Source organism: Carettochelys insculpta, chromosome 4 (genome assembly GCF_033958435.1).
Source record: "Carettochelys insculpta isolate YL-2023 chromosome 4, ASM3395843v1, whole genome shotgun sequence".
NCBI classification, from domain to species: Eukaryota; Metazoa; Chordata; order Testudines; family Carettochelyidae; genus Carettochelys; species Carettochelys insculpta.
Genome location: NC_134140.1, coordinates 13,389,101 through 13,412,088, shown reverse-complemented (window position 1 = coordinate 13,412,088; position 22,988 = coordinate 13,389,101). Strand labels below are relative to the sequence as shown.

Genomic DNA, 22,988 nt, shown 5'->3' with positions numbered 1-22,988 from the left:
ATGCTTTGACAGTACACTGTAGATTTACGCCTTGGCTTTCCATGAAACAAACTGCTGTATGGACAAGCTCGTGGAAGTATAATTGTGGATGCAATGTGATATAGGGTCTTGTTCCCATGACCAACGGGTTTGCTTCCACATCCAAGGCAGAAAGTGGACAGACTACTATCATATTTACTCTGTAGGCTTCTTAATACAATAAAATATGGAGATACACATCTCATAAAACTGGAAGGGTCCTTTGGAGGTCACTGAGGCCAGCCTCCTGCCACCTTGGCAGGACCAAGCCCCGTCCTTGACAGATTTTTTTTTTTTTAAATCTGTTTGCCCCAGATCCCTAAATGGCCCCCTTAAGGGCTGAACTCACAACCCTGAGTTTAGTGGGCCAATGTTCAAACCACTGAGCTATCCATCCCCCAACTAAACAACAAGGGGAAGAAGGGAAATGCTGGGGGGAGAATGCGTCCCAGAAAAATTAACATTAATATTTCTTTGTGAAAAAGCGGGATAACTGGCAACTTTGGCCACAAGTGACTCGAGTGAAGCAATTACCTTTGCTTTCCCGGGGGCACGTACATATATGTACAATAAAATCCCACAGCTTTACTCTTACTCATTACTGCAGTGGGAGAGATGCTTTCAGGCCAGACTTATGCTCCCAGGAACACCTCAAGACAAAATTTAAACGATGCCAAAACAGTCCACTTCACAAAAAGAATAAGTCCATCCTCGGTGTCAATAACTAACCTTGATGGAAACAACCACCCCATCCTCTCTCTCAGAGAACATTATCCACCAAGTGTAGGAGAGACTCTCCGTGGCCCTCATTCTTCTGCTGTGAACAAATTCTCTAAGGGCCAGGAAGGATCTAGAAGCATTTTTCTAAGTCAGATTTTCCTAGCAAGACACCGTTAAGTGGGAATTATGATACAACAGACTGTACCAGGAAAAACCATTAACTTCTTGCCAATCCATGGTTAATGCAACCTCTGAATAATGAGAGTCACCTAATTACTGGAGAAGTAGAGCAGAGTACTTTAAGGTCAGGGTCTGCTCTGAACGGACATAAAAAGTAAGGAAAAGCAGAAACCTTCCCTAGCAGTCTTAAAGGAAGGGGACAAGAAGAAAGGAGAGGTGAAAGGAAGAAAGGTAATGTGTACCCAGTGGGTCCAACAACTGGGTTTCAATTCAATAGCTATAATTTAATCTCTAGGTTCTGGTATAGCTTCCCTCTGATGGCTTTACACAACCATGCCTGTCATGGAGAAACTAAGGCCTCACAATTCAGTTACCCATATCTGCCCTACTGTGCAAGTCCTACATGCTGCTCCATGGCACTCAGCTGGGAAGCTGGCAAAAACAATTCTTTGTTACACCACAACCAACTCTGTCAGGCTTGATTGCTGTTTCGTAAGAACCTCTTACAAATATTTGGTAAACAGCTTTCACACAGTACATTTTAAACAGAAATGGTGGAATGGAGAAGAGTATTTCTGCACAAGAGCATACCTACCTGAACCCTCTCCATCTGAGTATTAAACGGATAAAGCAGCTCAAAAAGGATCAGACCCAGCGAGAAGATATCCACTTTGTGTGAGTAAGTGTTCCCACAAATCTAGAAAATGCAAAATCGAGTTCATGTTACTTGCTGAGTTCTGTCAGTGTGCATCGGTGCATGTGAAATCACTATGGAACATACAAAACCTGTTTAGTTAAAACACACACGTACAGGGCTGACGACAGTGATTTATCAGGCACTACATTCAAATATTCAGATTTTATCTATCTGCCTCTATTTAAGAGAGGAACAAAACAACTATTAGAAACATTATTCATTTATAAGTGAAATGTTTACTGAGAATGCCAGTATCAGATTTCAGTTCCTACTGACAATTTACTTTGACGGGCACAGCATGAGCATCATTCAAACAGAACTCTGATCACCTCACATTACAACTGCCAAACTAAAAAGCAGATCCAGGCTCTGCATCCTGGGAGCTTAATACTTATCACCAGGAGTGAGCTCATTATTTCTTCAACTCCTAAGCTAGATTTTCAGTGGGGTTTCAATATGGCTTCCACATACACACATTCATTTTGTATATATGCACTTTTCCAGCACCAACAACTGCTGTGCAGTTGGTTTTGGGGTTGGGTTTTTCATTTTTTCTTGCGTGAACTCTGTCACCTGCATTTACCTGTCAGTGCTGGAAGGATGCATGTACGTATATATATATATATACACACACACACCAGTAGATGGTGAACTCCATTTCTTGATAATGGTAATATCTGTGTAGAAACCACGCAGAGCATGAAGTTGATCCCAACTACTCAACACTTTTCTGGTAGTTTAAAATAAATTTAAGTCGTCCGTCATCCCGTCCCGCCCCCCAGGAAAAGAACTAAATCTATTCATGACACAGCGGAAACCTCACCTGTTCTGGACTCATGTAAAGTTTGGTCCCAACTTGTCCTGTGTGTCTGGCATAAGCTGGCATAGGAGTGAGAACAGATTCTTCCTCCTCATCTTGGTCCATAGCAGTTACTAGGCCGAAGTCCCCAACCTTTACTATGTCATCCATCGTGAAAAATATATTAGAAGGCTGAAAAGCCAATTAGATGGGAAACAAAACCAAAACCAAAACCAAATTATGAACAATGAAGTAAAGGCTTTTACCTTCCTATCTATGGTAATTAATTCAGGCAGACTATTTTAAAAATGAATGGCAAAATAAAGACCCATTTACTTTACAAAGCATGCTGAGAATCACAGCAACTCAGACAAAAAGCATTCAATGTTAGCAGAAGTCTCCTTTTCTTTAAATCCCTTTAATTTATAGTGGTTAGCACTGCCTCCCTGTAGTGGGGTTGAACAGACTTCATAAGTATCTACTGTTAAGATCTTTGTGGTTTCCATACTACTGCAGAAGACTGACCTGCTGAGGTCAGTTTAGTGCATGTGTGAAACGGCATTTTCTGGGGTGGATGTTGACCCCGGAACTCCATGCAAGCAGCGAGGATTAAGGAAGGTTGATAGAAGAAACACTTCTGTCAACCTTCCCCAAGGACAGCCATAGCAGTCAACTGCTGATAAGTGGATTTTAGCTGCGCAATTGGCATAGCTAAAATTGCATATTAGCGGTCAACTACTTTGTCTAATGTAGATACAGTCTTTATGGGAGAAACGGTCCTGGAGTAAGACAGAGGACAACTAATGGTGCATCTAAATTACACACTTCTTTTGGCGGCGTGTAGTGTGCCTACCCAGGAAGCGTCCCAGCAGTGGGGGGAAGGCTCTGGCAAATGGCAGGGAGATTTTCACTGATGCGTAGCTATACACCACTGTGTGGGCACTGCCTCTTTTTCTGCTGTAGAGTGTAGCTTGATATACTGTACACATTTCTAGCATCAGTGTGTGGTACACACATCGTTTTGAGTCACAGAGTTTCCTATTCCCCCTTGAACACAGGAATTAAGACACAAATCAGTAGCTGGGTCAGAAATTGAAGCCTTAACTCCCAGTCCCTTGGCAACTACACCATACTCTGGTCCAGGTAGTTTTGACCTAGACTGCAACAAGGCTTTTAATCACAACATTACAAACACAACGGAAAGCTGAGAATTAAGTGCTTCTGTCTTACTGGTAATATACTGAATTAAAGGACATAAAGCCAAACTAGTATACACACAATGGAAGAACAAGGTAATTCCTAATTTAAGCCCTAGTATTTTCATGGTTTATGGATGCAGTCGTGAACTAGTCTCAGCTTTGCCTCAGCCCCACCATATTAACAGCCAGAGAACACAAATCACTAGCAACAGTTACTTCTGAATTATACCAAAATGGAATGTCCTCATGAAGAGCAGCACAGGAATGCCTAGCAGCTTCTGAAACATAACCTCTGTTGTGTCTCTAGTCACACAATGCTGCGCTCAGAGAAGATCTGTGAAATGATTATTTCTAAATAATATAGGACGAATACCTATTCTGTTTGGTCAACGCATTCAGGACTTCCTTCTGGCATGCTTATGACAGACGCAGCTGCCTACTCTCCCACTGTGCCAGGCACTGAACATGTCAAAGGGGTTATTTTGGAGGTGGAAGCGTGGAAGGGCCAGAAAAGGCAGGCTTAGATCAGATATTTGGAATGGGGCTAGATGGCTGGGGGAAACTGAGAAAGCCTCCTTCCCACAGAACTCACCACCAGAGCACAGGGAGGCGCATGGCTGAGGACACTATCTTGGTTCTTCCACCATTGCCACCTCCTATGGTGTGGAGGAGAGGGATGAGTGAGAGAAGAAAGCCGGTTGACTTGTGTGTCTCAGCTCTGAGATGAACATGGTATAAATCTATAGACCAGGAGTGTCTTGTGAAGTAAGTAAATCTCTCCTGGTGATGGTAAACTCAGATTTAGGATTTCTTTCCTATAATGATTTCCTAAAATTAATACCTTGTTCTTGAGCATTTTAGTGCAGGATAATTATTACCTTGTAAATACAGACCATCCTCAATTATCTATAAAGGTATTTATATGGCACTTATCACCTGTGTATAAACATCTCCTAACTGAAATGAATACACTATCCCTCCACCAATCTTCTCTCTCTGTGGAAGAGGTAGCAAAAATACTTATTTCAGACCATAATATGGAACAGGTCTTCTGGGAACAGTTTCCTCTACTAGTTTCAGGTTTTTTTCCACTTTACAGATATGCAGAAACCTGAAGACAAGATCACACTTCCTGCTCCAAAACAATGAAAAGGAAGAAAGTGTTATGGATGGTGACAGGAAGGGATTCTGAAAAGAAGGATCCTGGACCCTTAAGAACTGTGTGTTTTTCATTCACATAGTTCATTCCCTTCCAGTGAAATCCAAGTGCGACACCTCTCATTGGATTAGGGAATGGCATAAATCCCTTTTACCCTGAAGTGAGGCCACCTCTCATCATTGTGAGCCACAGCTCTGAAACTGCAGTTAATGAAGTGCAACTACTTACTCATACTTGTGGGTATAAATTTAAAATGACATGAACAGCCTCTTGATACGGGACAAATCACAGCATGAGGTGAAGATTTGTTCCAGTGAGTGGCAAGAACCAAAGAAAAGTGAATAAACTAGTCTGTTAATTCTACCAAGAAAACAAATACGCTTCCTCTGTAAGACAGCATCCAAATATCAGAGCGGCTAGGTACAGATTTTATTGTGCTTTTTAAAGATACTTTAAGGGTTTTTGAGAAAAGGAAATAACCCTAATGCTGAATAAGGAAGAATTTAAAAAAAAATGAGAGATTTAGAATATCTTTCTCACCTCCTCGCCAGCGTCTGTAAAACTTTTAAGAGGTCTCCACAAGATACCAACTCACAACTGCTGGGTTAGAACAGCAGAACTCTAACTCGAGATCTGAAGAGCGTCAGCACTATTGTACTGGAGAACCAGGGTAAGCACTGATGCCAAATGAAAGGCTCTGCAAAAGCTACTAAATACCTATAGTGCTATTACGAAGGATGTTAGTAGTTAACCAGGAAGACTCACCCTAAATGGATGAGGCTTGCTGGAGATGGTTAACTGGTAAGGAGGCTGGAACAGACCTCCCACCTACAGCAGGAAGGGCGCTGTCCAGCCCTGCTGGGCTCACCATGGGTGGGGGCGCTCCAGTGCAGCTGCAGCAGCTCCATCAATGGCAGGCTTGGGGTGTGAGTTATCCAGCCTGGCCAGAACAGCACTGGTCCACAAAAGCTCAGAACACACTATGGGCAGGGGCTCTGCAGTCTGGCCAGAGCAGCCCCCATCTATGGTGCCCCCAGGAGCACTGCAGGTGTGTTGCATAGTATGCCAGCTGGGCAGGAACAGACCCCCACTTCTCTCCCTCTCCATTTAACCGGTTAACTAATTAAACATGATCATACATCCCTAGTTATTACTGCTGTTGTGTTCGCATAACATTCTTCCTACACATGGGGCATGGTACCAATACGTTTGCAATTAATGTATCCGAAAATTATCCTTCTGTTTCATTTCTCTGATTCTTGGTTCAAAAGCCAGTACACCAAAAGAAGTTTGCTGAGCCCAAAAATATATGGGCTGGTTCCGAGTGTTTCTAACCTGGCATATTTTTGCTATTATAACTGGAGTTTGAACTCTGTAAAATGTTGGTCATTTCACAACCCTTACAATTCTATGTATCTCTGTGCTGACAGCCTTCCCTAGCATAATCTGATGAGGTCCTTTGCATCTCTCGATTTCTTACTGCTTCCAGCAGCTATAAAACATTTCAGGTTAGTGAGCAAAAAGTACTAGACTTTATCTTGTTCTTCCAAGTTCAATATCTACTCCACTTAAACAGGCAATGACAGCTCCTCAAACAAACAGGAACCATCTCTGAGGTCAGCAGTTTCTCAGAATTCATTGGGAGAAGGAGCCAGAGCGAAATTCAAACTTTATTTAGGTTTCAGTATTCATCAGCAGATGCTGGTGGTGTAAGATAGGGATTCTAACAGCAGATGTTCTAGAGCGGTGTTTCCCAACTGGTGTTCCGTGGATGGGTTCCGCAGTCAGGAGTTAGCAACCTGCGGCTGCCACCACTGACTCCTCTGCAGCTCACTGCCCTGCTGCCACCAGCAGGGGAGTCAGATGGGTCCTGTGTTGGGCCCTCGGCATAGAGCTGGAGGACCAGAGGTAAGTTCATCCGCCATTCTGGGTGAGGTATTCGGGCAGGTTTGGGGCTGAAAGGTGTTAAGCTTGGGGACAGAGAAAGGGTTTGGGGTGAGAGGGGTTAAGCCTGGGGATTGGGGGCAGGTTTGGGACTAAGAAGGGCTAAGACTGGGGATTGGGGGGGCGTGGGGATAGAAGGGTGGATTTGGTGGCTGAGGCAGGTAAAGCCTGAAGATGGTGAGCGGGCTTGGGCTGAGAAGAGTTAAACCTGGGGATGGGTGCAGGGGGCATTTGTGGGCTGTGGGAGTAAAACCTGGAAATAGATGGGCAGATTTGGGGGCAGAGGCAGGTGAAGCCTGGAGATTGGGGGGCAGGTTTGGAGACCAAGGGCAGTGGAGACTGGGAATGGGGTTCCACAAAATTCTTTCAAGTTTAAAAGGGTTCCACAGCCAAATAACATTGGGAAGCACTGTTCTAGTGCTCGCAGCCACTAAAGCCAGCTCAGAATTTAAGTGAAGGGGGAAAAGGTACAATGGTAATCAGAGCGACATAATTTTAAATTTATGACCTCAGTATCTCAAACTATCAGAACCAGAAGTGAACCCTGTAATGGCTTACGCACGGCAAACAGCATTCCCTTCTAGTCCAGGGGTTTTAATAGACAAACATCACAACCCTCAGACTAGCTGTACTTTGTTTTTTGGTACTGGTCCAGGACATCAATGGCAAATAAACTGTCAGTCCTGCAGTTTTATCACCTTCTCCCATTCATAACCAGAATTCCTAGGCAGTACCACCACAGCAAAAGGAAGATGAGAGACAACAGCATTAGCTGGTTCAGTTTGAATTGCAGAACTGATTGCAAAATGGAAACCAAGTATGGCCTCTAGCTCAACAATAATCTAAGATGCATAGTGCCATAGAGTAATTCCAGGGGAAACAGCGTGAACTAAAAACAGCAACGAAGGGTCCTGTGGCACCTTACAGACTAACAGAAAAGTTTTGATCATGAGCTTTCATGAGCACAGACTCCATCAGATGCTGAAGTGAGTCTGTGCTCACGAAAGCTCATGCTCAAAACTTTTCTGTTAGTCTGTAAGGTGCCACAGGACCCTTCGTTGCTGTTACAGATCCAGACTAACACGACTACCCCTCCGATACTAGAGTGAACTAGAGACTACCATAATGAATGCAGTTTAACAGTGCTTGGTAAAAATACTCCACTACCTGGAAAATCATCATAGTCATACTTAATGGTAATATTTATCCCATCTGGACAAGTGTACTTTCAAAATTGTGCAAACATTAACTAACCCTCTCAATACCTAGTCGAGGCAGGAGGTATTGTTGACTACCTCTACAGGGAAAACACAGGGCTTGCCTTCACTGCAACCTTAGCCTGAGGTGTAACTCAAATGTCACCTTCCACTCGCTCTCTGATACACAGACAAAAAATTCAAACTAGAGTGAAGTGGTGACTTGAGCTAACTGGCCCATCTGGGTGTGTGGGTTGAAGCTCAAGAGATGCTGAAGCTCAAGTTAATAGTGCAGTGGGGAATTAGCTACTCCATGGTCTTAATACACTCTACGCTGCCCAGGTGTTGTTTTGCAGTATGACTGTTGTTACCTGAGCCAGGTTAGCTACTTTCGAGTCAACTACTACACACCCAACTTGAGTTACCACTGCTGCAAAGACAAGGCCATAGAAGGGAAGAGGAAAAGGATATTTGCCCAAGGACACGCCAGTGGCACACACTGCTCTTTAGATCAAGCTGGAAGTCAAAAGGGTAAGATCTGGAGAGTGTTCCTTATCAATACAAACCTTGAGATCCCTGTGCATTAGTCCTTTGCTATGAAGAAACTGAACTGCCTCAGCGATCTGCAGGAATATCTGCAGACACTCTGCTCTTTCCCTCTCTTCTATTGTGCATCTTCTGTTCATCCAGTCTTTGAGATTCTCCTTCCTGCACAGCTGCATCTGAATATAGAGGTACACTTTTGGTGAGGTTGGTTTGACTTTTTCTGCAGTACTTTTAGAAAAGTCCAGAGTTAAACTTGTGGGTCTTGGTGGAGAAATGGATAGAGAGCTTCCCGAAGGAGATTTCCTGTTATCAGATCCTTTTGTACTTGTTGCTTTTTCTTCACAATAGTAGTAGTCATGGGACGCATCACTTCTGTTACCTTCTTTACTAGAAGTATTATCGCAGCCAGAATCCTCAAATACAATGGAGGAAGAAGTCCTCTCTCTGAGCTGCATGCTAGGCATAGCTGGAGAACAAAGTTCAATGGAGTGGCCTGGATCAGTGTCATCAACAGTACTGTCCTCAATATCGCAGTCTGTAAGGACACTGTCCTGCAGGTTTAACATCAGATCTGACTCGTGCAAGTCCCCATTGTTAGTGGCAGAGAACTCCACTGGAGAAAAGTGGCTCTCTGATGAATCAGACTGGCCATAGGCTATCCCCACAGAGAAAGACTTAACTTTCTGTGGTGATGTAGCAATAACTTCAATGTGCTCCTTTGTAGAGAATGGCTCTGTTCTAATTTTGAATGATGGAACGTCCATCGGACTGGGAGAACTGAGTGGCCAATCGGTACTAAAAAAAAACAAAGTCAGATTATCAAATTCATTCTCTGCAGAGCATACGGATCATGTCAGGGATCTAGTAAGATCTCTATTAGCTTAGCAAATGCAAGTAAAACACGTCCGTAATAAATCAGCAAACAAAAGGGCAGTTATCATTAACAATCAGGGTCCTCTGTTATTTACAATTCTTACAGACAGCATTGTTTTTCACTCTATACTCCTAATACACTCTAAAGTTTCCATCAGTCGAGAATCCTGAAATGCACTTAATGAAAATATGAGGTCAAAAATATGGAGGTCAAATAATGCAAGTGAAAAGTTTTGCACACAGAATATCTCCATGTTCCTTATGAATTATTATGCTTTACTATAGCACAGATGAGGTTAAAACTGGTAGACTATCCCTTGAAATAGCGATTAAAAGAGATGCTTTTATATGAAGTTTGGAAATTGGAGCCAATGGTTGTAAAGTTTAAAATTACACTGTAGCAGAGGAAACTTCCAATCATGCAAAGGCCCAAGTTGAAAAGTCAAGCAAAGTGCTTCAGGATCTCCCATAAGCAAAAAATAGTATTTTGTTACTAGGCTAGGAGACACAGGCTAAACGAAACATTCTAAATGAGAGGTAACATACTTGTACACTGCTAATTAAAAATATCCACTTTACTTGGCAAGTGTATAAAATGCTGCCTATACTGTTCTCTGAGTACTCACTGAACAGAAGAGCAGCCTTCCCACCCCATCACTAAATACGGTACAGGTTGAAACTCTTGTCTGGCAGGACCACGGATGTTGCTGGACCAGAGAGCCTCAGCTACCTAGCGCTGGTCTGGCTGGTGGGCTGCTCCTGCTGGCTGCAGGGAGCTGTGCTGGCAGCCCCATGGTGGAGGAGAGCCCTACTGTGGGGAGCGCAGCTAGGGCCAGGGATCCCTGCTAGCAGCTCCATGGTAGTGGGAAGCCTGCCCAGGGCTGGAAAACCCTGGCAGCAGCCCCACAATGAAGAGCTTGGCTGGGAACAGGGATTGCTGTTGGCAGCCCCATGGCAGTGGGGAGACTAGCTGGGGCAGGGAACCTGGTGGCAGGAAACACCACCAGTGGAGGAGCCCTCCCGAGACAGCGTGGGGGTAGGGAGCTGGTGACAGCCAGGAGTACATCCCCAGGTGAGTCTGAGGCCTGACCTCTCCTGGTCTGGAAATTTCCTTGTTCAGAACCACTCAGATCCTGAGGATGCCAGACCAGGGAGGTACAACTTGTATCACTTTCAAAAGATATGAAAACTGAATGTTACCTTTCATCCTTTATCCACAGTTCATCCATCTTTTCCTGCCATTTCTCAGGTGGTGCTTCCAGCCATGCATTGAAATATCGAACAATACCTGGGTGCTCGAGTTTAGCTAAAGCTTTAACTTCTCGCATCACCTTCTCTCGAGCCAACTCCCTAGGATTAAACAAAATGTATCACAAAGCAGCAGTTTTACCTATGCATTTCTGAAGATGGTGTAAGCACTGGCATCTAACCAAAGCACGACTAGTATGAGTTGGCCTATTGGTATGACTCTGCACAGCCTTGAAGATGACCTATTTTAAATTCCTCAGCCTCTCCCCACAGTTCAAAGGGTTGGAGGGTCCACAAATTCAGGAGTTACGAGTACACCCATTTGCTGCTCTTTTTCAACTAAGAAGGAGCAGTAACAACATCTCATGCTGTTCTCTAGAGGCAGGGAAGTGTTGGGAGTATTCTCGGGTATGCAGAAGACCTTTAGATACACAGAAGCAAACTGAAAGATAATTAAAGCTTTGTGAGATCAAATTCAATTCACTTTACGTCAAACCATTCCAGAATCAAGGACTTTAAACTGTGACATGTAGAAGTACCTGTTTTTAGGATCACCGCCCCACTTAACTCTCCCCATCACAGGAACGGGAGAAAAATACAAACTTTAATCACAGTAAAAATGTAGAAAATTAGTTATGCTGCTTAATACTTGAAATAGAATTTATAAAGCATTCCTCATGGATAGCGCTTTACAAGACAGCAAAGTTTATCCACACTTTACTGATGAGGAAAACAACAAACAGGGAACAGAACTCAGACCTATGACTCCCTGATCAGTGTGCTACTTCCTGGTCCATGTGCAAAATCTCTCCATAAAGACTAAAGTCAAAGTGACAGAGATAGCCGTGTAGAAGAAGTGGGTCTGTCCCACGAAAGCTCATCATCTAAAAAATTATTCTGTTAGTCTTTAAAGTGCTACATGACTGCTTTTCTGTTTTGATAAAGTCAAAATAACTTCATTCAACAGCTAGCTGTAGGGCAGGGTAACAATCAGAGACTCGCACAGTTTTCTGAGCAAAACCTTAATTTGCAAGTGAAAATAATTCAGTGAACACGTTTATGAAGAAAACAGATTTAGTAGCTTAACCCCTCCCTTATGCTCTAGGTTTAGCTTACACTATAATGTTAGGTTGACAGAAGTTGGTTGTTTTTGCACGCATCTACAATCACATTGGTCTCTCACCAACATAAGCGACCTGTTACAGTGGATGCAGTGAAATCATGTCCCTGAATGGCATTGAGCCATAGTCAACCTACTGAAGTCAGCACAGTGTAAGTACAGACACTGTGTGACCTGTGTTGATCCCAGTTTTTCCAGCTGCTGTCTCATAATGCCCTGAAACAGCAACTGTTCAGATCACAATGGTAAAAGTGACCACCTGGGGGTCTGACAGCAGAAGCACCCCTAAAACTGCCCTATTAAAGATGCCTTTTCTGATAGCCCACTTTGGAAAGCACGCCCTGCAGCTCTCCCTTTTTGTGTGCAACTGCCCGGCCAACCATACTAGCTTCTCACCCCAGCCACACTCTCGCCTGGTATGACAAGAGTACCAGACCTCTGTCATGTATGGGGAGAAAAGACGAACTACAAGAAGATTCCCTAGGGGATACAAGCAAAGGATTACTACTAGGATCAGCAGTAGTGCTGTAGGAAAACAAAGGACTGTGCCACGTGAACATAAAGCCAGGGACTGCAACGATCAGTCTAGCAGAGCTGCAGACCTGCCATTGTCACAGTGAGCTCCATGCCCTGCTCAGCAGAAGCCTCACCAGCACGCTGTAAGCCACCATGGATTCCTTGGAGGAACCCAAGACAGAGACTCTAGCCATGAACACTGAGGAAGAAGGGGAGGAAAGAGCCTGGGGAGGGGGTTCCAGCTATGCCATGAGCCAGGACCTGTTTAAGACTCAACCACAGTCTAAGCCAAGGGTCAACGACCCTTCCAAGGTGAAGTGCCAAAATTTGATTTTTTGACCTCTGTACTGGCCGAGTGCCAGTGATACTTTTGAAAGTCACTAATAGTTCTACTTATCACAGCTTCATCAATAAATAAATGAAGATGCAGAGCTTCCCCATTTAGGTGATGGCTGGTAATATTAGCTGGTCTTTTGTTAATCCACAGGTGGCATGGGTTTGAGCAAGCTCCAAGCTGCACAAAGGAGGAGGGGATGAACTGAGTCCCCCTTCACGTGCTCATGAAAATCAACTCGCGTGTTACTCTTGCACCCATGCTGGGGGTTGCTGACCCCTGGTCTAGCCAGTCCCATCAGGTGAGAGCAGATGAGCATGAGAATGTGAAAGGGAATATAGGTAAGCATATACGTGCATTTTTCCATAAAATGTTTAATTTAAAGATGGTACCTGGACCATCTCCAAGTTAACAAGGCATAGGTATTCACTTGCCATTGTTTTACTCACATGAGAAGAGGTAGAGTTACAAAGAGCTAGATCTGGTACCTGTTCTTCATTTCCCTGCTGGATTAGGCAGGGAGTCAGAGTCCCAAATGGACAGAAGTACATCTCTAATTCACAGATTCAGGAAAACACACAGTCATATTTATAAATGTGCAGGATGTACTACATACTTCTTAGCAGCATTCGAAGCTCCAGGCTGAAAACAGTCCAGCAGAGAACACAACTAAGCCTGACAACTAAAGTGTTCTTTCAAAGCCTCCCTCCAGCACACAGCCCTAATCAGGTCGTCTTACTGGCCCTTGTATCTGACTGCTTGAAGTCTGCATGTGGCCACTTCACCTCAGCTACAATTATTCCCCCTTTTCTCAACATATCATGGAGGACATAGCAGCAACTATAATCATAGCCAGCAGGCTGTTTTTCTCACTCCGATCCAAACCAATGTGTGAACACTGCCAGCATCCCGTCCATCTACCAAAAGTCTCACTGAGTGATTTTTCACCTTCTCAACCAGTAAAATCTTTCCTTAATGCCATTGAGGCGGCCAACATATGGCTTCTTGAGCCAGGTGTAGTTTAAGTACCCCAGGATCACTACTGGCACTTCAGAATCCCCAAAAGTGGTCCCACAGCTGAGAAAGAATGTCTTTGTTTGCAGCTTTCTCAACAATGCCAAGGTATTAAAGATGTGAGTGTCAAGCACCCTTCCTGGTCAGCCCATATTTGTCAAATTGTTCTGTCGAAAGGTGGCCTGTTGCCCAACTAGGGATATAAGTGCCCTCGACCCACTGCAGTTTGGGACCTCCACTCTTGCAAATCCATTCACTATGTCCTGCATGCTGAGATCACAGTGATATGCAGTAGTGCTAAATGGCCCTGCACACTAGCATGACAACCAGCATTCCCTCTAGTTTTTTTATGTCCAAGTGTGCAATGACCTCCATTACATATACCAATATGGGGTGATGCATCACACAACACAAGACATTCCGCACATGGACAATGGGGGGTGGGGTGGCACTGAAAGTTTGGGATGCAGGAAGGAGTTCAGGGTTGGGGACAAGGGTTAGGATGAGGGCTCTGAACAGTAGTGCAGTCCCCCAATCCTCTTATTTCAGCATTTTGGGGCCAGGCGAGACATTCCTTTCCAGAGTCACCACAATGCCAGCAGGCACAGCCAGAGAAGAGGTGCCTGTCCTCTAGCCAGGGACAGGGGTCCAGGCCAGGCCGGGGAGGGACAGAAAAGGGGTGCCTGTCCCTCTGCCATGCCACCTCTGGGTTGGGTGCTGGGGCTGGGAGAGAGGAGTTTTCCTGCAGGCCCAGCATAGAGCAGCTGAAACCAGTGAGGGGAACCCTCTTCTTCAGGCCCAGCACAGAGGAACTTAGATGACAACATCCCTCACTGCACTCTTGAACTCCAAAATACCCATCATTGCCAACTTGTAAAGGGCAACTGCCATGTGCTTCTCCAAGTCTGAAGCAGCCCCCTTTCTGATGCCCATCTGCTCATCATGCCGATCTAAGAACACAGCCTTTTGTGCCCAAAAGCTTTGCAACCACTGCTCATTGTCCCAGCCCTCAGTTATGACGCACTCCCATCAGTCTGTGCTTATTTCTCAGGCCCGGAAGTGGCACTCCAATGTCTGCAACTGCTCCATGATCTCCGACAACAACCCTGAATTGTTTTTCACTGTGCCCCTCAGCAAAACTGTCTTGGAAGAAATCCTCATGTCCCCCATTGCTGCAAAACTTCCTGGGAATGTGCAAATACTGTTTCAAATATGGGGGATTCTCCTGTCAGGACAATAATGCAGAGCTCTGCAGTCTTCTATCAGAGAGATTGCAGACATCAAACAATGCTGCATGAGAAATAATAGGGATGTCATTATGGGATGCAGAAAACTACATGCTTGAAGTCCCTCCTCCAGAGATCTCTGGGTGAGAGTCACTTATCTCACAAAACATTTAGAAATGTCCCAAAAGGCATTGCACACTGGGATACCTACCACTGGTGTGTAGCAGATTACATCGACACTGGCACTCCCAGTGAGCACGAGCAGCACTGCTGCAAGCAGCCATATATGCAACGCTGGGGTAACGTACCATCTTTGGCAGCTGTACCTCGACGTAGGTTGCATTGGCCACAGTTTGTAGTGTAGACATTGGCCCTAATTCAAGATTTCCAGAAGGAGAGTTTTTCATCTCATGCTAAAAAGGAACTGCTGCAAGCTGTGTGTAAGACAATTCAGCAGCTTGGCATGACTGCTTAAGGCTGAAAGAAAGGCAAGGGTTGTAGAACTAAGAAATGAAAAGGTTGGCTAAAACGAGGTCGAAAACGTGTGAGGGAGAGAGAACAAAGGGAAGAAAGGACAAGAAAAGGGGGAAACAAAACAGGTAGGAGTAGAGGGGAAAGCAAGTTAACAGCGCTGCAAATAAGAGATCAGTTTCCATTACTCGAGGAACATAGGACATCTCCTACCCAACATTGGCATCTTCTTGAGCAACTCACTGCAGAATCAGACCCTGACAGTATTTCACACAAGCTGTTTGAAGGGGTCATCACTCTGCTCTGGTGAAGCCTGTCAATCTCCAATTAAAGTGAGTACCTCACCCTAACCTACTGATGCTTGGTTACCAGTTCAACAGCAAATAATGAACTACAATATTAGAGCCCATAATAAGTCAGCTTTTTTAATGATAACTAAGCTAATTCATTACCTATTAGGTAGACGGATCCTTTTGATAGCATAGTTGCAATCATCTACTTTGTTTCTGGCTTCGAAGACAACTCCAAATCCTCCTCGTCCCATACACTGAATTGGTTCAAAATCTGTTAGATACCTGGAAAAAAAAAATTACCAATTAACGTTTTGTATGTCAGCTGTTTCTGTCTAAGTTATGACCTGCGGGGTAACTTTGGGCATGTTTTTTCACTCTGTTTCTCCATTTCCTCTGTCACATTTTGACTTGCCTAGTTAGAGTGTAAATTCTCCGGGGACAGGGAATTTGTACAGTGCCTAGCACAATTCCAATCTCAGATGCAGCCTGTAGGAAGTGCTTTAATATAAATTGCGAAAAAGTTTCACAATAATGTATTTGTGCTTCAGATAAAGATTACAGATACTTAAACAGCATCAGTTCAAAAACCAAAAACTAAAGCAAAAAAACTCCAAGTGTTCTTAATCTGCTTTAGCTAACCAGGATCACAACAGCAGTGAAGACACAAACTTAGCTTTTAACCTGGGCTAGTAGCTCAAGTCTGACTCTAAGCTGGCTCCTATAAGGTTTAATTAGAGCAGTTAACCAAGTTAAAAGCCATGCTACTGTCTTCTTTATTTCAATGCAAGTTAGCAATACTTCTTTTCGGAGTGAAGACATAGCCTCTGTTTTAGGTTTTTATCCAAATAAACATAACTCTACCTCCCTCTTGTAGAACAAATGCAGTGTTCAAGGGCAACCCATTTCCTCAGAATCTCTTTTTCTGCACTTCCCCCTCAAACTGTCCATTTATGGAGGTCCTATTTCTTGAAAGCATCTCCTTTGAGACAGAATCATTCCCTTTATTCACATCAACCATTCTTCCATTTCTTCTATTCCTCATGTTATTTTAAACACTTCACTTCCTACCTTCATTAGATTATGAAGGGACTGGAGGTATTCCAGGAACAATACACAGATGACCGTGATCCCACATGCACCCCCTTTCCACCCTTCTCAAGGCAATCACAGAGTTGCTTATAAGATTAGCCACAAACACTATCATATCCGCCCTTTCACCTGTGAAACATCGTCTTCAGTTGTCCACAACCCTTGATCACAAACACCGGGTTGGATAGTGGAGGTAAACACTGAAGCTCTCAAGGGACATTTTATCTCTCCACATGACAATAGGTAACATTAGTCCAAGAAACACCTGCAACTGGTCATATGATCTCCCAATGATTATTTAAAGTGACCTTAACTGCAATCTCTGACTGATAATGTACAGATAAAGCCTCACAGTATTAGTTGTACAGGTTGAACCTCTCTAATCCAAAACTCCATAATCCAGCATTTTTAGTTAGCTGGATGACCACTTATCATGGGTGTGGCCAAGTTTCCTGTGGTCCTATAAAGTTTATTTACAGTAACCATCCTGACTCTCAATGTTATGTGCTGTTATTTAACTGTACTTTATCCCTAAATGCCTTCTAAGAGTCCAGTCAGCAGTGAAAGCATTAGTAATATTGACTTCCCATTGTCTGGCAACTTCTCTTATCTCGCACCGGCCGAGGGTGCTGGACAAGAGAGGTTCAACCTGTATTAATATTCTATGATTTTCATCTATAGTAGAGAAATTAAAGTAGTTAAGAATCACCAAACTTTTAAGGTAGTTCAGAATTACTAGCCCGCTTTTCTAGGTACGACTCGTGTTCTCACTAAGACACTATGGCTATGTCTACACTATGCCAAAACTTCGAAATGGCCATGCAAATGGCCACTTCGAAGATTACTAATGAAGCACTGAAATACATAGTCAGTACCTCATTAGAATGCTGGCAGCCACAGCACTTTGAAATGCACACGGATCCCGCCGCATGGCTCATCCAGATAGGGCTTCTTTTTGAAAGGACCTGGCAACTTCGAAATCCCCTTATTCCTAACAGCAGATCCTAGCAGCAAATTTGCATGGCCACTTTGAAGTTTTGGCCTAGTGTAGATACGGCCTATATGGATTTTCTTCAACTGGGGATAATTTGATCTCTCACCTTGACACATATCCAGAACACTTAATGTCATTCCAGCTGTTATCTTTAACCTCTCCACCAGTTGACTCATATTTACTGTCAGTCTGACACTGTGTTTCAGATTCCTTCCGCTGCTGACAAGGATCACAGAAAACACAAATGAATTGTTTACACTACTGCACAAAGTTGAAACTAGCTGATATTGCCAAATGAGGAGACAAAATAACCTCCACATAAAGATTTCCAAAGAATACAAAAAACGGATAAAGCAATGTAATCTTCTTTCTGTAGTTAAGAAGTAATTCTACATAGAAGCCAAGTTATCTATTAAACCAGCTCCAAATAAAATAAAATAAAATAAAATAAAAGCAGGTTTTCATTCCCGCAATTTATTTAATAATTTAAGGCCTGTCAACTACTTATACTTGCATGTGAGAGTCCAGAAAGCAACAGAAAAAACCCTGACTAGGATACTAGTACTTTTCAGACTTATTCAATTAAATAATGGGACCAAAAGATGCTTACTCTGTTGTGAGGATGGGGATGGAAGAGCCTGCGAACAATGTAAGTTGTTGTTACTATGCAGAATAAGATGGTGCCAACTATTTCTTTCCACCAATGCAAAAGCAGAACCGGATCCTTTTTGCGGATATTCTTGTAGTTCATATTGTCAAAAAAACGAACAGTGATCTGTGTGCTTCGTTTGTTCCTCTCTCTTTTGTAGTATGGTAAATAGTAACCATTGTCTTTGTTTTTTTAAGAAAAGAAAGAATGTAAGATTGTTTATCTCAGACTACCAAACAGTCCTATTTTTGGACAAATGTGTTTGTCCTCACAGACATGTAATAGTCCACCAGAAATTTTTTTAAAGTGATTTAACAACTCCCAAAAATTAGTGTTCCATTTGCTTCCACTCTGCTAAACTTGAAGAAATTTTTGCAACACTAATGAAATTTACAAGATCAGACTACTCTACAAGTTCAATTATCTGATGCTATGAACTCCACAGCAAGCAAGGTCTCCCAAACAGAGTTAACGAACTCTGAAAGCGTAAGTGTTTAAAAACTTCAGCACATGAAGTTTTTCCACATACAAAACTTTATACTACAACATCAAACCTCTACAAACATGACCAACATTCAGCAAATAGAGTTTCTGGCTTAACTAGGGTGAATGAATAAAGTTTCTATGACACTTAACATTTAAGAGCTATCTAAAGTGTTTACTGAGCTTTACTAGTAAGCACTGTCCCAAGTACTGAACAGTGTTTCAGGTGGCAAAACCGACTCACTGCTGCCACATACCATACGGATACTGCAGAACTGAAAGTGCTCCATTACTGTACTCTTCATGAGAAAACTTGTCATTGCTGAGACATTTATCAAATTCATCAGACCCCACCAAGACTGGAGTCCTGGATGGCGAATCTAGACAGACACAAGAAATTTATTTTTGCAAGCTATGAGAGTTATAACAACCCATGATTTCCTGATTGGAGCTTATTTCACGACAATTCTCTTTGTGCAGCAACAGAAAATATAAATACTTAAACGAAATGCCTTATTTTTACGCAAGTAAAATATTCAGGATGAAATCAGTCAAAAAAATTTGACACAAAAAATCCAGCTAAGCAACCCCCACCCACCCATATCCCACCACCGTCAGAATTTAAACACGTCAAGTGACATTCGTGTCACTACAATCATTTATTTCTTCTCCGACAGGATCTGAACGCCTATCTGTTTTACAGGCAGTAGATGGTTTTGTTATTAAAGAAGTCTGTCAATCACTATGACAAATCAAAGGCATTTCACCGTCAAACATCAAGATTAAAAATGTTCAAGCCCAGAAATGGTTTCCGAAGGGGAATACAATCTTCCACTCAGAGACCTCAGACTAATTCCGAAGTTAAAAGAAGTCACAAGGCATGTCTTGTTACATTCTGCTTTGAAAAAGAATTTGTGAAACAAGCGTTCACCACTTACGAATTAAAGGTTTCCACTTGATTTTGGGCAGTGGGATAATTGCATTGTCGTTTCTGGATTCCAGAGCCTTTGGGTTGGTTGGGAATTTCTCAGAAATTCTCACTGATGACTGAAGGTACAGCTGGCCTCTGTACATTCCTGAGTAATAAACCAGAGAGCATATTTAACTTCAGATTTGGTTCCCTCCACCCAGCAGCATAAAATTGTACAACTAGGCACACAGTTTCAAGATGCATAACGTTAGCAGAGTAAATGAAGGATTGGAGACCAACCTTTTATGTACTGCACAATTGACTCCTCAGCAACAGAGGAGAATGTTTCAGCCATTTTCTGCTCATTCCTTTCTCCCACACCAACTGGAAGTCATTCAGACCCAATGACCAGCGCTCCACTGAGGATGGCATGGGTGTTCCTTTCAAGTTAGTGAAGCATTGCAGAAGGTACCCAACCAAATTAAAAACAAACAACATACACTCAGTGTTCCCTGTAAGCTAAGTGCTTGGGTGGGGGCCCTCAGAAACAGTGCCGTCAATATCGTGCTGTTGGGAGAAACGTTTGTATCTACAGCATGGGAGTCGGGCCATCATTACAACCAAGTATATTTCACATGGGAAAGCATAATGGCCATCACCTCAGCTTCATTATTAGTCATTACAGGACCTGAAGAAGGGTGGCTGTTCCCTCCATTTCCTATTCCCCACCCAGAACAACTTTGGACATAGCAGCCTGAACAAAGAACGTAACCAGCAATTGCTAGAGTGACACAAAAGGCCTCTTACCCAAAATCAAGAGGTAGCACATGATTCCAGACCCTGCACTAGGTCAAAAAATTTGAAGAACTTTTGGGGATTTATGAATCAGTTAAGTTGAGGGAAAGAGAAATCCATATTAGCAAGTGTTAAGTAACAGAATATATGCTTTATAATTTCTGCTATTTTGGATAAAGTGTTTGAAGATACATTTCTTTGTATACATGGTAATTAGCCTAAATGAATTTTAAGAATAAATTTACTGTTCTCTTCATTCTAAAGCACAAGTAATAAAAACTACCCTTTAATTTTTCTGGGCTCTTAGAGTTTCTAACCAACTACAGATACTTTTCATTCTAGAAATATTAATCATGCTGTTTACTTTTTGCCTAACAGCCAGCAACACAAGCTGACAAAGCCCCAGCTAGATGACATAGTAATTAAAATGCCACTGACTGGTCTATGCAAATAATCTCACTACAGACTACCATTAGAAGAGCACGACTGGAGTTAGCACTGGTGGTGGTGGGGGGGAGAGAGAGAGAAGGAAAATAAGAGATCTCATAAAAAACAGCCTCAGAAGGCCACTGTGCATTTCCCTAGAGTGAAGTTGGTGGCTGGAAGTTTATGGTGCCACAAGGAAAGAAAGCTAATTGCACAATACTGAAGGCTGCTACAAACTACATCATATAAATTCTGACGTCTGGATGAGACTTAGATTCCACATTTAGTAACTAAGTCTCAGTAATCAATGTAAAGAAAAAAATCCTCCCCCACACCGTTAATAAAAGCAATGGCCTGAAACAAGAGAAGAAATCTATCAGGCAATAAAACTGTCTCCTATGAACTAAATCTCAGTTTATAAAAAACTTTAAAAAAAACACTATTCGTTCAAAAATATCACAACTATATATAAGCCCACATTTCAGAGCAAATTGGAGAGAGCATTTTATAGCTAAATAGACAAATAAAATAAAAATTACAACCTTACTCTGTTACTATCAGTTTGGTCAAAATGATCAGATGGTTACTCATAAAACCAGTGGGCCCATACTCCAGTCTGTAGTTATAGCAGAGAGAATGCAGCAACTCTTTCAACCAAAGCATTCTCCAAATTTTTAACCAAGTTTGAGACAATTGTGTTCATGTACTTTGGTGATTAGTTTCCACAGATATACTTACAAAAGGAATTACTGACAGGGATGTTCTGTTGAAATATCAAGTTAGACACAAAAAGTACAGAAACATTCATGGACTACACATATCAGATTTGTAACAGTATTGTTGCTCTGAAAACCAAATTTATCCCAACAGTTCAAAAAATTCAGCATTTGAACTTGCTTGGAAAGTTCACGAGGGCAAGGATTCAATTGTTCAGTCAATGCAAGGGGGCAGATGACAAGAAAGACGTAAGAATCAACAGTGGGAAGTTAAATGCAGAAAATGTCAACTTTGAAATCAGGCAAGTATTTACAACAGTGAGGGTGAGCAACTATTGGAACAAGCTACCAGTCTCCTGAAGTCTTCAGATCAAGACTGGATGCCTTTCTGGACAATATTCTTTAGCCAAAGACAAGTTATTGGGCTGAACATGGGAGTAACTGGGTGAAATTCTTTGACCTGTATTCCTGTAACTTGAAACAGCTGGGTTTACTGAGCATTTTAGAAGGTCGAGTGAAGAATAATTTTAAACAGAGAGCATGACTATAGAGCTCTCACCTAAATAGACACTAGACTCTGTGGCTCCTCTGGCAGCTTCCACAAGATCCTCTTCATCTTCTAGGACCTCGCTGTTAGCGGTGTAACTTGTGTCATCAAAAAGACTGATTGGAAAGACCTTCCCATCTCTAACCAGCCAAGCAGAAGCAATTGGAGTGCAAAACTGAACAGTAAGGAAGAAGAGGGCAATTAATAAATGTACCAGATATTTGTAACTCTATGCTACAAAATCCTTGATTCACTTCACAGCTGCTCAGTAGTTCAAAATACAGAACTTCAATGCAACATAATACGAGGAGATGCGCAGTATTTTTCATCTAAGCAGATGTCCACTAAAACAAAATGCATGACATTTTCCTGTAATGCTGTAAAATTTCAAATTTCCATAATTTTTAATACTTTCCCATCTCCAGTACCTGGTATTCCCATTCCAGATGTCCTCCCTGCTTATTAAAAGCCATAACCTTCCAGTCGGCTACTGAGACCTTTATCACTGTATCCTTCATCACAGCCTCCTGTTCCTCCACATCCGAAATGATTTTAGACTCTTCTCTGTTTATACTTGATTTAAAATTGCTCTCAATAAATCCCACGCTAGTTTCGATGTCTGGGACATAGCGCAGTTCAAAGTGACCAACACTAAAATTCCACCTTAAAGTTAAAAAGAAAAAAGATTTCTAAAAAGAAGTTTAAAAGGGAACCCCAACCAACCAGCTTAGAAATCTGTAAATGAAACCTGATGACATTTCACTAGCATTTCTGCAGTAAATTCAGTGACAGTTCTCTGAACTTAACTGCACCTCTAGAGGGAGTG

At 42.6% G+C, this 22,988-nt stretch overlaps 1 protein-coding gene across 2 annotated transcripts in view; it reads right to left on the bottom strand.

The window, feature by feature from the left end:
* Positions 1–22,988, bottom strand: part of EIF2AK3 (eukaryotic translation initiation factor 2 alpha kinase 3) — a 60,415-nt gene that overhangs the window by 3,973 nt on the left and 33,454 nt on the right. The window contains exons 5-15 of one of the 2 annotated variants that reach the window (XM_074991674.1): positions 22,591–22,825; positions 22,175–22,337; positions 19,707–19,844; positions 19,026–19,148; positions 18,247–18,467; positions 17,743–17,855; positions 15,713–15,835; positions 10,532–10,681; positions 8,479–9,253; positions 2,439–2,606; positions 1,514–1,615 (exon numbers count right to left, since the gene is read on the bottom strand). In XM_074991674.1, coding sequence (XP_074847775.1) covers positions 1,514–1,615; positions 2,439–2,606; positions 8,479–9,253; positions 10,532–10,681; positions 15,713–15,835; positions 17,743–17,855; positions 18,247–18,467; positions 19,026–19,148; positions 19,707–19,844; positions 22,175–22,337; positions 22,591–22,825 — 2,311 coding nt within the window. The remainder of the gene's footprint in view (positions 1–1,513; positions 1,616–2,438; positions 2,607–8,478; positions 9,254–10,531; positions 10,682–15,712; positions 15,836–17,742; positions 17,856–18,246; positions 18,468–19,025; positions 19,149–19,706; positions 19,845–22,174; positions 22,338–22,590; positions 22,826–22,988) is intronic. The other variant, XM_074991675.1, reaches the window with a different exon arrangement.